Raw genomic sequence first — 16,440 nt, forward strand, 5'->3', positions numbered from 1 at the left:
CAAGCAGTAATAGTCCCATGGAAACCATGCACAAATTTATGAGCAAAACAATTCTTCCATAATTCATTTCTACAATGATCAGTGCATTCATTTTGACAACATATATAAATTATGCATTTGTAAAATTTGTTTATACAATATAAGTTGGGAATGTTTGCAAATTTACCAGCTCATGCTTGGCCTAGTTATTAATTCTTATGCTATTGTTCTGCAGCACAAATGTTGTCAACCTTCATAATGATGTAACCTACAAAAGGTTGAAAACTGATGCCTACTTAGCAATACCTGCATGTCAGCTTATATTCTCTGTGGAGCTGTCTGAGCTCCGAAAACCAAAGCATACTCTCATGATAATAGCAACCTCTGTTCCTGTGTTCATCAGCTCTGGCATACCTACTTACTCCACTTACACCTTAGAATAGGTACAGGAAAGGGTTGCTTGAGTCAATAACAATGAAAACTGGTTGCTATTCATATAACAGATCCCCCACCTGGGTTTTTTTTGGGTCCCCTGTGCTCTGTAGGGGACCTGGATGTTCCTACATTTGCTGTGTCTTAGTTACACTGACAATGTCAGGTGAACAAAAAGTTAAAGGATAAGGCCCCTTTTACAGGGGCACCTCCACTAAGCGAAATCAGCTTGTTCAGTGGTGGATGTTTTCGCTGATCCACACTTAGCAGGCGGGTGACAGGTCCATGTCCGCTCTGCTATGCAGAATGGACACAGACACAGCCCACTTTTCCATGCGATGTCATCTGATCTGCCAGACGGATGGGGACTAGGACCACCATCAATCTGTTTTTGGCGGACAAGATCAGATCGGATGGTGGCGGTTGTCAGCGGACATGTGTCAGGTGCATCTGAAAAACTGACAGGCGGCCATGATCGGACAGCCTGTCTGAAAGGAGCCTTACTGAGTCCAGGAACAAAAAAGCAACATATTGCAGTTTACAGTCATTGGTTGTGTAGGCTGCCTTCCTTTTCTTCTTTTTTTTTCCAGCAAATATAGTAACATAGAAATACCTGTTGATCTTTCCAGAAAAGCAATGTCCATGTCACCTCCTGTGAGTTTCACAGAAAAATATCTGCCTTTTTGTCTTCTGTAATCCACCGATTGCCTCTAGTTATGTTGTGCATAGTCATCCCACCATAGGGGTCACTGTGGCTGAATTTTCATGCTGTAGAATTGCAGAGCTCTTGCTGCAGACCCATCACTGAAACTTTATTCTTGCTAGAGACTTGCCACGCAAATTTGCTACAAATTGGGAAAGTGTCAACTAGAACTTGTGCTTTAAGTGCACTGCAAGTGTACAACCTGCCAGTGAAAATGTGCAGCAAGTTAATAGACTTACAATTTAACACCACCATAAGTTTGTGGCAAGTTATCCTTGCTATCTGGGTAGGAGTGATGTAGCCATGCAAGGACAAGAAGTGTGTTATTTGCTGGATGCTGAGGACACTAACCGGGGAATACTTTGCTTAGTAAGCAGAAGATCATCCCCTGCTGACATAGAGTGGTGAGAGGCCACAGGCCAACCCTGCACTACAGCTTGATAAAAGAGGGACAGAGTTGTTTGCAGGAAACACAGTGGCAGTGACTGCATCAGTACTTAACCACTTCAGCACCAGATGGGTTTACCCCCTTCCTGACCAGGCCATTTTTTGGGATATGGCACTGCGTTGATTTAACTGACAATTGCATGGTCGAGTGACACTGTACCCAAATAAAATTGTCCTTTTTTCCCACAAATAGAGCCTTCTTTTGGTGGTATTTGATCACCTCTGCGGTTTTTATTTTTTGCGCTATAAACAAAAAAAAAACAACAATTTGGAAAAAAAAAAAAAAAACATTTTTTTTTTTACTTTCTTTTTTTCTTTTATAAAACATTCCCAATAAAAAAAAACTTAAAAAATCTAATTTCTTTATCAATTTAGGCCAATATGTATTCTGCTACATATTTTTGCTAAAAAAAAATCCCAATAAGCATATATTGTTTTTTTTTTTTTTGCAAAAGTTATAGCGTCTACAAACTATGAGATACATTTATGGGCTTTTTTCTTTATTGTCTAGTAATGGTGATGATCAGCGATTTTTAGTGGAACTGCGACATTGCGGCGGACAAATCTGACACCAAGTGACACTTTTTGGGGACCAGTGACACCAATACAGTGATCACTGGCAGGGAAGGGGTTAACACCAGAGGCGATCAAGTGGTTAAGTGTGTTCCCTATGAGTGATTTCTAATTGTGTGGGGGACGGATACACTTGAGGAAAAGAGAGATCCGTGTTTCAGCTTGGCTGAAACACAAGATCTCTCTTTTACACTCTGACAGAACAGCGGTCTGCCTTGTTTACATAGGCAGACCACTGTTCTTTCTTTCTTCTGAATGATCGACGGGTCCCGGCGTCCGCGATGGCTGATTGTCTCCAGCTGTGTCCAATCACAGCAGGAGTGCTGCTCCAGCGGCGTGGGGCTGCCCCTTGGATCTCGTGCACAAAATCACATACCTGTATGTGGTTTTGGGCAGCCGGGCCGCCCTGCCGCAGTATATATGTGGTGGGCGGTCCAGAAGTGGTTGAAGGGATACTACCTTGAGTGCTCTACCATAACACTTAGACACCAATGAGCTGGCCAGCAGAAGAAATAGGGTAGCATATTGCTGACTGCTGAACTGTTATTGTGGTATATACAGTATATATATATATATATATATATATATATATATATATATATATATATATATACAGTATATACTGTATACACACACGCAGGTACAGTACATCTCCCTCTCCTACTAGTTAAGGTTGGCCAGCGCAGGTTTCAGGCGGGTTTGTGTTTCATAACAATTATTGTTTCTGCAGCATATGACTTCTATTGCTTAATTATTGCAATATATTTCTCATTTCTCACCGTTTAACCAGTACGGTATATTTCTTCTTTGTTTACCCTGTTGCAATATACTTAACCATTTGTTGTTTCATTCCTGGTGTCTATGCATTCATTGGAGTGTATATACAGATAAACATTCCCCATCCACCCAGTCAGTGTGCGTGGTGCTGTTTGCAGAGCTGTGGGCACGGGAACAGGGGATCCAACACATAAAGCAGTTCCTTTAGGGGTATGCGCTACATACCTACATACATATATATATATAAACTTTGGTATACATTAACAAAAAATTCATGTTTTGTGATTCATATAAAATTTTATTGTTAAATAGCTATAAAATCTAGAAATTCCAACTATTTTCAGTCACAATCAGAAAATAAATATATCGATGATTATATTAAAGACATTACTCTTATCAAATGTCTACTAATTTATATATTATAAATAGTATATGTATATCTTTTATCCATATAAAACAAACATAACTAATATAATTGGCTTCAGCAAGTTCATATATAGCAAAGGATATGGTTCATTCACATGTGACTATCTATTTGCTTGTTGTTGATCAGCTCTATAATCAATTTAATCTTACACTAGAAGTATAGATTTGAATTCTAATAAGAGATATAATTCAGTCAAAACCTTTTTTTAGAGGCTGAAGTGTAGAACTGGGAACCTCCCCCACATATGTCTCCCCCCCAAAGCTTCCTTTTTTTTCAATGTACAAAGCCGCTTGCCCTGAGGGCACCGCTACATGCTCGCTCCTGAGCCGTTGCTCTACGTGTCCATAAGACACACAGAGCTGCGTCTCAGCCCCACCCCTCATGGGCCCACTGGCTGGTCTCAGCCAATGAGAAAGGAGAGTCCTGGGACAGCTGAGGCTATCATGAACATCGATGGATTGGAGGGGGCTCAGGTAAGGATTGGGGGGGGGGGGGGGACTGCACACAGAAGGTTTTTTATCTTCATGCATAGAATGCATGAAGGCAAAAAACCTTCAGCATTTAGAACCACTCAAAAAGTGACTCTGCCTGACTTAAAACTTGAAAAGTAGGCCTCTTCATTTTCAACACTCGACACACACTTCCAGGTGGGTCAGATGCCTGCTATCCCCCACTGTGTTTTGTGGTTCCTTCAACCTTTGTTCTTTATCTCAAAGGAGTTCAGTGGTATGGGCAGTGTGAGAGGTAGGTATTCATTTCTTTCTTTCTTTCTACCAGGAAAAATAGGGACAGTTTTAACTTTTGTTCACTTCATGGAATTACACTTTATCAGATTAAAACTTTATTACATTTTACTGATTGTTTATCTATTAACTCCAGTAATTTTTTAGCCAAGAAGAAATATTTGTGTCTTATAAATTGCTGAAAGCAGCTTGGCACACTACATGGTCCCCCCTTCTTAGAAGATCTGGTATACACAGGCCTGTATTTAGGCACACCTGAATTATGACATTCATGGCGTGGCAGGGGTCGCAGGGTTCGCAATTGAGACTCCACCCACGTTCCAGAGGGCCCATGTGGCCTCCCAGTAGCATATCATCCATGGGTGCAAAGTGTGCAGTGCACCCATGAATGAGACAAGCCTGAGGCGCTGCAGCTGCGACTATCACTGCCCGATCTCTGGCTCCTGTCACAGACGATCCTGTGTGACTTGTTTCTCAGTCACACAAAGATCTCTTGCTGGAGCTTTGGGTGGCACTCTGGGGACGGGAACTGCATATCTGAAGGGGGCGGGGTGCTGATGGCATCCACTGAAGGCCCAGGAAGGAAAGGAAATCTGCCATCCCTGTGAGAGAGAGATGTGATTTTGAGTTGGGCTCTGTGGGGGGCTTGTGCAGACGGGGGGCTTGTGCAGACGGGGGGGGACTTGTGCAGACTGGGGGGGCACTGAGGGGGGGCTCATGCGGATTGGGGGGGACTTGAACAGACTGGGGGGAACTTATACAGACTGAAGGGATGGACTTGTGCAGACTGGGGGGGCACTGAGGGGGGGCTCGTGCGGATTGGGGGGGACTTGAACAGACGGGGGGAACGTATACAGACTGAAGGGATGGACTTATGCAGACTAGGGGGGGGTGGGCAGTGGGATTATCTTGGTGCGCGGTGGAAGAGGCGGATGATGGTAGTGGGGGGGCCCAGGTCAACTTCTGCACCAGGGCCCACAAGCTTCAAGCTACGCCTCTGATGACACTTATTTGTACAGCTCTACCATTTATGTCATGGGATTATGTCAGTAAAAGCTACTGTCAGAAACTGACAACATTCATCAAGTCCTGGTATCTGCGAGCCCCTGGGAATGCTGTTCACAAAACATCTGCAAGCCAGTTTTTAAATAAAACATTTATTGTGTTTATTGGTTTCTTGAGGCACTGGTGATATAGTCCTAGTCACATATCTGCCTGCTGGGTAGACTAAGTCACCAGTGCTTTTTAAGGAGGTAATAGGGAAGATTTACTAAAACTGGAGAGTGCAAAATCTGGTACAGTTCTACATAGAAACCAATCAGCTTCCAGATTTTATTGTCAATCCTTAAATTAAACAAGCTGAAGTTAGAAACTGATTGACTACCATGCACAGCTGCACCAGATTCTAAGTGCTCCAGTTTTAGTAAATCCCCCCTCTGGTTTCTAAACTGCAAGACCTTGGAGGGGGAAAAAAAGCTTCAGGCTGGGTTCACACTTGATTCGGATGTGGCTGACAGCAGGGGTCCGGTACGTCCCTGTTCTCTGTTTCAGGGACAGGTCACTCCCGAATTTTTGCTTAAATTCGGGCCTGAAACGGAGCCAAAGCCGCACAGGACCCCTGTGCAATTCGCTCCACAGTCGCAGTGGAGATGTGTGAACTGGCTCCGTTGAGAGCCGGTGACAATCTCCTGTCATGGAAATTGGATGCGAAAAAACCAACATCCAATTTGCATAAGTGTGAACCCTGCCAAGTATATTGTGGTACGATGCATGCCATCTGTTCCTGATCCTGCTTATACCCCGTACATTACACTTATCTATTAAAAAAAGCCTTTCCCCTCCTCTCCCCTGGGAACTCACAAATCTTATGAGAACTTGAGGGGGAAAAGCTTTTTTTTAACAGCTGAGTGTAATATGCAAGATAAGGCACAAATATCATTGGTGGCCTGGCAGAGATTAGGACAAAGACGCCAACTGCTGATGATGTTTTTAAAAAAATGTCAGTGCAGGTTTGTGTCCCATGGGGAGGATGGAGGGCTAAGACTGGGGGAATAGTGCAAGGAGATAAGTAAGTAATACTTTATAAGTTTTACTAGATAGATTGTATTAATATTGTCAGGCTTATTAAGGAATGGGATCTACTTTAATGGTTACCTTAATTATATATTGATCATCACTGTATTCATTTTAATTCATTATTGCACAACCTTCAACTAGACGAGGAGAAAATTAGTTTATGCAGAGTACAATAAATTAAAGTTTTTACCAGGCCGTTGAGCAAGGATGATATAAGAAACCAACATACTTTTTTTTTAAAATAAATAGATTAACATACAGCTTGAACAGAACGTTGTCCTTGTATAAATATGCATACTTATACAGAACCATTGGGTATTAGGCCACTTAAATAATTACCCAGCAGCGACATGGTTGGAAGCTGACACGTAGCTTATAGGAACAGAATAGAAAACCCAGTGTAGGGAAGAATTATATTATTATGCAGGAAAAATATAAAATCATCAAACATTTAATCCCAGTCACTATAATTATGCCTTACAGTGAACCTGTGTCTAGACTATGCATACTAAAGTATTTACATATTCTGAACTATAAGTAAAAGCATATTAAATCATGCACCCTCATTCACCTCTGTATCTACAGTATAAGCATTGGGAAGATATTTGCTTTTAAAGTTCACTGAAATCCTAGCTATTTTTCAGTTAGACCCTTTTCACACCTGAGCAATTTGAAGCTCAAAGCTCCAAAACAGTTGCACTAGGGATACACCGATACCAGTTTTTTAAGACCGAGTACCGATACTTTTTTTTTTTGTAATTGGTATACTCGTCGATACCAATTACCGCTACCTATGTTGCCCTTGGATGCATCCCTGGTTCACACCAGTGTGGCTTTGAAATCAAATTACCTCAGCGCAATTTCAGAGCTGCAGTTCAGTATGATTTGGACCTCTGATTCCATTGCGGCTTGCAACTTTATTTAACAGTCAATGCAAGTTGCAATGAAATTGCAAAAGAGTTGAGTCACAATGATTTGAACGGTTCCATTTCCAGCAATAGGGTGTGGCTTGTCGTGCGATTTTGAACTGTCAAGGTATCTGTTTTAGTTTTGGAGCATTTACACCAGTACAAGCACTTGGTATCGGCACCGATACAGATACCGGTATTGGTGAACACTCAAAACTTGAAGCCCAAAAAGGTACATGAGCTACTTTTGAAGAAGAATGGGGAGTTTTTTGCCCCTCTGACTGAGCGCATGAAAAAACGCATGCTGCCTTGTTTTTCAGATACTCCCATAATACCATTCTACGGAGTCAATCCAGCCCCAAGGCAGCTCCTTATGGAACCTCATGCTTAGAAACATGCACAGAAAAACCTCAAAGTTGTCTACATATGCTACACTCAAGTGTGAATAGGAGCTTAGAACAGATTGCCAACCCTCTAAAGTAAACAACCAGAAGGTGTTTCTAAGGTTGGCTTTACACGGTTTAAATCTTGTCTGGTTCAGCAGGAACTGGCCAAGATTCGAACCGTTATTGAGCAGGCTGAATGTACCAAGTTAATTGATCTATCAACTTGGGTAGAAACCAGCCTGGTGGATTCTTTTACAATTATCGCTAGCAGCTCATGTAGCCGCAAGCAATAATCACTGTGTTCTCCCAGCGTGGATGGCTTCCCCTGCCCCACCGGTGGGAGAGGACAATTTCCCAGCAGAAGGGATTCCCGCATCAACACAGTGTGTGTTGATGGGGAAATCAAGCAAATTTTTTTCCTGCAACCAGAAATTTGCTCCATGTATGTCCAGCCTAAGCTGTTAAAAACTGGTTGAATCCCAACTTTAGAGTCTGTTCTTCTTTCAGGATTTTGAGAAATAATAACTTTGCAAAAAAGTAGCTAGAGAGGTCAGGGTTGGCTTGTTGTATAATTATTTTACTACTTGTTAAGAATATGTACATTGTTTAATGTCCATAGTCTGGGCACAGGTGCACCTTAGGAGCTTACAAACATACACATATAACTAATAACTGATTCTTAATGTGTGTAATGATGGAGCTTGGCTGAGATGATTTTTGCCAACACACCACACCACAAAGAACAGTGTGGTGTCACCATGCATTGTGGTATGCTGCAAAGCATGTGCATTTGCGCTGCATCGCCTTAATGTACGGCACCGCAACGTGCAAATATACATAACATACATTAATGTGGGCTGCTGACACACACAAATGAGTGCAACACACTGAAGCCTAAATCTGTGCACCCACTGATCTGTGCACTGTGTAATCTGTGCACTGTGTAATCTTCAGCACTTTTTTTAAAGTAAAACTTTCCAATTCCCAATCATATAAAGATAGCTTTCATAATCTGCTTCCTCCTTCGCTCCACTTTTTCATGCAACCTAAGCAAATTAAATACTGATATGAAAATTTTGATTTTTGGTCAAACATCAACAGCTAAGCCCCCATCTTCACCTATTAACGTTCCTCCTGACCACTAACTGTCACAGAAAGGGTTAAGGTGCCTTGACGTTCAGGCCGAATTTAGGTGAATGGAAGGCTGTGAACTGTACTGGGTGAAAAAGTTCAACGCAAAATAAAGGCAATAACTTACTGCTGTCTAACAAATTTGAAATTTCACTTCCAACTGTTACTACTTAATGAGTCCTTAGCCATGCTGTCATCCCACACAATACCCATGTTACATCACAGTACAGTGTAAGGTCTCTATGGTACACATAGACCTCATTTATTGCATTGATCAAAGCTCTACACCGCTTCCTCTTAGTCAAGTAAAAATAATCTTTGTGCTTTTGAATGGATTGTTTTCCTAATGAATCATGTGCTTCAGATACTTCAGATACTCAGAGAGTCTTCAGTTTTAATACCCTTGAAGTAGGTTCCTTAGCACTGGAATACATTATATAAGAGCCATTGCTGGTTTTAAATGCTTCCCAGTCCCGACAGCCGTATGTTGGTAAGTAATGCACAGCCACAAAACCTTCATAGCCTTGCCACCTGAAAGAAAGATGCAAACGTTAATAAGTAAGTCATGATAATTCTATTGGTCTACAATGTTTGCTGTGGTTTTGTTCATCTGAGCTAATACTTGGATGTCAGATGCCATCAGACTTAAAGCGGTATTAAAGAAAATGTAAACACAACATTTCATACCCCTGATATGTGCCTGCTGTACCATGTAAAAGTATCCTGTTCTCTTTGTATTGCTTCCTTTGTGTGAAATCCCTGGCTTTCCTGCCAGTTCCTCTGCATTCCTATTAAAAAGACTGACCGCTCTAAGCAGGAGAGCACACCATGGTCAGTTTTCTAGCTGTCCCAGGAATTCAGCCTGCTCTCCTCCAATGATTAGAGTAAAGCCATTCACAAGGAATACCATTGTCCTGCTGTTTCTCCTCCCCTAGCTCTCTGAGCTCCTTTTGTAGCTGAGAACAGAGGGTATGTGATCACATATAAAAGGGAGAAATGGTTTATATAATGTATACACAAATGTTTTGCCTTTCATTCCTATTTTAAACTGAAGGGGTTGTTTTTACAAGATGAGGGTTCACATACTCTATATTACCATTCTTCTAGAAGTGCATTTGTGAGGTCAGGCACTTATGTGGACGAGAAGGCCTGGCTTTCAGTCTCCATTCTAATTCATCCCAAAAGTGTTCTAGCAGGTTGAGGTCAGGACTCTGTGCAGGCCAGTCAAGTTCCTCCACCCCAAACTCACTCATCCATGTCTTTTAACCACTTCCCCTCTGGTGTACGCCGATGTACGTCGGCAGAATGGCACGGCTGAGCAAATGGGCGTACAGGTAAGTCCCACTGAATTTCCCGCCGTGCCATTGCGTGCATGCCGGCGGCGGCGTGCACGCTCGCCGTCCGTGAGTCGGGGCGCGGGTCCTGCGGACTCTATTGCCGCGGGGATACCCGCAATCGCCTCACGGAGAGGACGTTCTGCCTAGTGGCAGTGTCACTGATCTCTGCTCCCTGTCATCGGAGCAGAGATCAGTGATGTGTCACAGCTAGCCCATCCCCCCCTACAGTTAGAAAACACTCCCTAGTACTGACTTAACCCCTCCCTGCCCCCTAGTGGTTAACCCCTTCACTGTCAGTGTCATTTACACAGGAATCAGTGCATTTCTATAGCACTGATTGCTGTATAAATGCCAATGGTCCCAAAAATGTGTAAAAAATGTCCGATGTGTCTGCCATAATGTCGCAGTCACAATAAAAATCGCTGATCGCTGCCATTACTAGTAAAAAAAAAATGCCATAAAACTATCCCCAATTTTGTAACGCTATAACTTTTGCGCAAACCAATCAATAAACGCTTATTGTGATTTTTTTTTACCAAAAATATGTAGAAGAATACGTATCGGCCTAAACTGAGGAAAAAAAAAATTTTAATTATTTTTTGGGGATATTTATTATAGCAAAAAGCAAAAAATAATGCGTTTTTTTCAAAATTGTCGCTATTTTTTTGTTTATAGCGCAAAAAATAAAAACCGCAGAGGTGATCAAATACCACCAAAAGAAAGCTCTATTTGTGGGAAAAAAAGGACGTTAATTTTGTTTGGGAGCCACGTCGCACGACCGCGCAATTGTCAGTTAAAGTGACGCAGTGCCGAATCGCAAAAAACGCACTGGTCAGGAAGGGGGTAAATTCTTCCGGGGCTGAATTGGTTAAGGACCTTGCTTTGTGCGCTGGTTCGCAGTCATGTTGGAACAGGAAGGGGCCAACCCCAAACTGTTCCCACAAAGTTGGGAGCATGAAATTGTCCAAAATGTGGGGTGAGCCAACTCAATATTGAACCCTACGGACTAAGACTGGGATGCCATTAAAGTTCATGTGCGTGTAAAGGCAGGTGTCACAATACTTTTGGTAATATAGTGTATATGTGAACCCTCACCTTGTAACACAACCCACTTGGTTTAAAATAGGAATGAAAGGCAAAACATTTGTGTATACATAATAATGGTTAAGAGTTAACAGCCTTAAGAGTTCCCTTCGCTGGAACTAAGGGGCCAAGCGCAACACCTGAAAAGTAACCCCACACCATAATCCCCCCTCCACCAAATGATTCGGACCAGTGCACAAGGCAAGTTCCATAAAGACATGGATGATCAAGTTTGGGGTGGAGGAACTTGACTGTCCGGCACATAGTCCCCCCTCAACTTGATAGAACATCTTTGGGATGAATTAGAGTGGAGACTGTGAGCCAGATCTTCTTGTCCACATCAGTGCCTGACCTCACAAATGTGCTTCTGGAAGAATAGTCAAACATTCCCATAGACACACTCCTAAACCTTGTGTACAGCCTTCCCAGAAGAGTAGAAGCTGTTATAGCTGGAAAGGGTGGGCCAACTCAATATTGAACCCTACGGACTAAGACTGGGATGCCATTAATGTTGATGTGCGTGTAAAGGCAGGCGTCCCAATACATTTGGTAATATAGTGTACTTTAAACCAAAACCAAAGATGTAATATACTGCAGCTTACCAATCCTTAGATGTGGTGGCTGCATTTTTTTATTTCCCTCTGTTTTTACCCGGTGATCTGGCCAGTAACAAATCCTGTACTAGAGTGCCTCCACTCTGGATGGAGAAGCACAGGGGCACAGAAGACAGCAACATTATCAGTCTGGGGACAGAGGAGTGTTAGATGTACTAGTAGATTTAGATACACTAACACATTGAAGCCAAACTCCACCTCACCCTGCAGTTACACAAGCAGTTATAGCAACAGTTTTTTTTTCTTTTGGGATGAAGGTTTTACATGAATAAATAAAAGGTGATTACTGTAAGCACCCCTGTCAGTGGTAAATGGTTTGTCTCAGCTGATACACCATTGAGCTTGTTCTGTTGAAAAACAATTTACTGCCCAGATCACCAAGTGAAAGTAAAAGAAAAGAAAACCTAAAAAAAAGAAAACAAATGCAGCTATCACATTTAGGTATTGGTACGCTGCAATATAATAAATGTTTGCCCTGGGGTTTAATACTAGTATAATGAAGTAACTACTTGCTCTGCAAAAGCTGCTTCAACACTCAACTCCAGCAATTAGAAATAAATCTACCCTTGCAGTGGTGCCCCCACACACTAAAAGGGTTCAATTCTCCTTAAAGCGGAGTTCCGCTCTAAAAACTTTTTTTTGCATTTAAAGACTCCTTTTAACCTAGAAAAAAAAAAACATTTGGAGGAAAAAAATGTTTTATACTTACCAGAAAGGCCCTGTTGCTATGTAGTAGAGCTGCATGATTCTGGCCAAAATGAGAATCACGATTTTTTTGCTTAGAATAAAAAGATCGGGATTCTCGCGACGTAAGATCTTTCACATTATACAAAAAAAATTGGGCTAACTTTACTGGTTAGGCTTTTTTTTTTTTTTTTAATTCATTAAAGTATTTTTTTCCAAAAAAATTGCATTTGAAAGACTGCTGCACAAATACAGTGTGACATAAAATATTGCAACAACCTCCATTTTATTCTCTAGGGTCTCTGCTAAAAAAATATATATAATGTTTGGGGGTTCTAAGTAATTTTCTAGCAAAAAAATGATTTTAACTTGAAACCAACAAATGTCAGAAAAAGGTTTAGTGTTTAAGTGGTTAAACTTTGCTCATTTAGAGCCGGTTCACACTGAGGCAGCACGACTTGCAGCGCAACTGCCTCAGGCGACCTGCACATGACTTCAGCGGCGACTTGCAAAACGACTTCTATATAGAAGCCAATGCAAGTCGCCTCAAGTCGCCCCCAAAGTAGTACAGGAACCTTTTTTCTAAGTCGGAGCGACTTGAGTCGCTCCTATTAGAACGGTCCCTTGGTAAAGTACAGAACGTGACTTGTCAGGCGGCTAAGTCGCCTGACAAGTCGTCCCAGTGTGAACCGGCTCTTACACAAAAAATATTCCTTTGACAAATTGTTACAATGTTTATACTTAAGTTCCACTGCTAAATAATGTTGTGATTCTTGGCAGACTGCCCAGTTTTTCTCTTCCTTTCCTTTGACGGCTGTGGCTTCAAAAGAGCAGAGAGAGTTCTTTGCATAGACAGAATCGTGAAACACTTTTGTCAAGATCGCAACGGGGAAAAAATCACGGTAACAATTCTTGACGATTAATTGTGCAACTCTACTATGTAGTCCTCGCAATCTGCCACTTCCTGGTCCGCGGAGCTCCTAGTGACTTCCTCCCTCGCCTATGCTCCAGTCTGTGGGCAGTACTGTGATCAAAAATCGCGTTATTTGCTGACAGGAAATGACGTGATTTAAGGCAGATCACAGCGCCGCCTTTGTTCAGAGTGTTGTTATCTAAGTTGTCATAACAATGGGGCGGGACCTTCCTCCTTCGCCGCCCGTTGTTATGGCAACCTTAGAAACAATCGGTGCTACGGCCGCCATTGAATCATGCATGCGCAAGATCGAGAGGTGCATGCTGGGTAACCAAAAGCTATTCCAGGAAGCGATCTCGATTGGATTTCGCATGCTCACATTCATGATGGAAATGGCCACAAACGGAGGAATACATTATTACAGTAAGAAATTTTTATTTTTGAACAATCGATCATGATAATTGTATACTGTTTTTTGAATTTCATTAGCAATAATGCTAGGATCCAAAAAATACAGGTGTCAATCCCAACCACAAGAACCAGTAGATTCTTTCATCTGGGATTCGCAGAATGACTAAACAGCCTTACTATTTCCTGTGAAGACCAGAAGTTCGGGGAAGCAGCACACTAAAGCAATGAGAGTTTTAAACTGAAAGTGTTGGGATACGAATTTTAATCAATGTGTGTTTATTTTATTGTGCTCAATGTGTTAAGCTACAAATTACAGGAGGGTTTAATAATACTTTTAGGCTCAATTCACTAAGCTATAGCAATTTACCAAAACAATTTATTTTTATCAGTGTGTGCCAATGAGAACTGAAAATGGAAATCATGTGGCTGAAAAATTGTCTGTTACAGCAAATAAGACATACATTATAGATTAGTAATTGGAGCCTTTTGTGTGATAGGAACAATGCCAGGCTGTCATCACTCTGTACAGTACTTCATAGCATTCACAGAGCGGTGTATGGGAGGAATGTGAAATCGAAATTTTCAATACACCAAATTACCATAGCTGGCTTGCAGCCCTGCCTAAGACAGAGCTTCTGCATTTTTCACTTGTTAATGAAAGTCTTAGATATTTATTTGTGAATGTTCTTGTGACCTCTGTATTATAAAACAGTATGGATGTCAGGATTTGTGAGACTTTATAGTGTTTATCTGCAGTTTTCTAGGGTTAATTAGGTAGGAGTCTCACCTGTAAATAACACTGTTTACGGAAAATGAATTGCCATCGTAAGAATTTGCCACAACCAGAAAATAATCTTCTCCAACTGTAAAGAACTCCCAATCAACAGCGCTGGAAAAAGAAACAACACTTGATTAACCACTTGTTTACTGGACACTTATCCCCCCTTCCTGCCCAGACCAATTTTCAGCTTTCAGTGCTGTCGCACTTTGAATGACAACTTATATAACTTTTTAAAACTGATAGAGCTTTCTTTTGGTGGTATTTAATCACCACTGGGTTTTTTGCTAAACAAAAAAAAAAAAAAAGGAACTTTTGAAAAAAAACAACAACTTTTTTTAGTTTTTGTTATAAATTTTGCAAATAAGTAATTTTTCTCCTTCACTGATGGGCACTGAAAGACTGCACTGATGGGCACTGTTGAGGCTGCACTGATGGGCACTGATGAGCTGGCACTGATGAACACTAATAGGCGGCACTGATAGGCAACACTGACGAGCACTGATAGGCAGCACTAATGGGCACTGAGAGGTGCCACTGATAGGTGGCACTGATGGGCACTGATAGGCACTGATAGGGAGCACTGATTGGCACTGATGAGGAGGCACTGATAGGGGAAACTGATGGGCACGGATAGGCACTGATAGGGAGCACTGCTTGGCACTGATGAGGAGGCACTGATAGGGGGAACTGATGGGCACTGATAGGCACTGATAGGGAGCACTGATGAGGAGACACTGATAGGGGGAACTGATGGGCACTGATAGGGAGCACTGCTTGGCACTGATGAGGAGGCACTGATAGGGGGAACTGATGGGCACTGATAGGCACTGATAGGGAGCACTGATGAGGAGGCACTGATAGGGGGAACTGATGGGCACTGATAGGGAGCACTGATTGGCACTGATGAGGAGGCACTGATAGGGGGAACTGATGGGCACTGATATGCAGCACTAATGGGCACTGATATGCAGCATTGATCGGCAGCACTGATGGGCACTGATTGGCACTGATGGGACTGCACTGATGATCAGTGCCCTGATTATCTGTGTACATGTCCCCTGTCAGGATTGCCAGTTATCAGCTATCCTCTGCTCACGCTGTGACAGTGCGTGAGGAAAGGAGAGCTGATAACCGGCAACTCTGTTTACATTGTGAGCAGCTGTGATTGGACACAGCTGATCATGTGGTAACGGGTAGCTGTGATTGGCCTTTTACCACGATCTGTGATCGGCTATGTCCAAGGGACCCACTGATTAAGTGCAAATTGGAAAATGTTTTAAAGTCACATGATTTGTTGCGATGGACAACATCTTTAATGACTTTCCCCTTACCCACAATACAAAATATACTATAGATCTGCAGTTATACAGACACTAATTGTATCTGTCTTATGTTACCGACCAATAAAGGCTTTATATAAGGTAATTCATTTGTCTGACGGTAACAGATGATGCATTGTTCAGCACATCTCGGTGCAGTCTTTGATGACTTGATTAATCAGTCCCTTGTATACAAGACTGAATGATGTTGTTTTAGAGCTCTGGGAGATAGTATAGAGGCTGACTGCCACCAGGCTCCAGAAGACGTCTATCACAGAGAAGAATGATCAAATTTTATTACTGTCACAGTCACATAGAAATCCTCCCCATAAAGATGTTACATGCCTGAGAAAAACAAATTAGCAGATTAATGCCGCATAAAAAAATGTTTTTCACCTCAGACATCCCCGTAGATAATCGATTAACCATCGAGGATACCTCATTCACATTACAATTCTTAGCCATAAAGGAGCAAACTGAAATCCTTTTATCAAAGCAGCTATTTCATAATCTTCAATAAAAGCTGTTTTCTAATGACCAGCTTAGAAATGGTCAGGAAGGTGGAAGAGTGCCACCAGGATTGCCAGGACCTCATTGCAAAAAAATAAATAAATCAGGCTTAGATAGGAGGAGAGCCCAATATTTCAAGGTATAAACATTCCAGGAAATTCCTAATAAAAAGCCACACAAAGATATACTGTATATAATCACCAGCC

The 16,440-nt window shown here is 41.9% G+C and overlaps 1 protein-coding gene across 1 annotated transcript in view; it reads right to left on the reverse strand.

Annotated features, from left to right (window-relative positions):
• Positions 1-4,880: 4,880 nt before the first annotated feature.
• The window catches only part of TSPEAR (thrombospondin type laminin G domain and EAR repeats), a 247,921-nt gene continuing 236,361 nt past the window's right edge, over positions 4,881-16,440 (reverse strand). The window contains exons 11-12 of the mRNA XM_073633468.1: positions 14,412-14,513; positions 4,881-9,113 (exon numbers count right to left, since the gene is read on the reverse strand). Coding sequence (XP_073489569.1) covers positions 8,960-9,113; positions 14,412-14,513 — 256 coding nt within the window. The 3' untranslated portion in view covers positions 4,881-8,959. The remainder of the gene's footprint in view (positions 9,114-14,411; positions 14,514-16,440) is intronic.

Source organism: Aquarana catesbeiana, linkage group LG06 (genome assembly GCF_042186555.1).
Source record: "Aquarana catesbeiana isolate 2022-GZ linkage group LG06, ASM4218655v1, whole genome shotgun sequence".
NCBI lineage: Eukaryota > Metazoa > Chordata > Amphibia > Anura > Ranidae > Aquarana > Aquarana catesbeiana.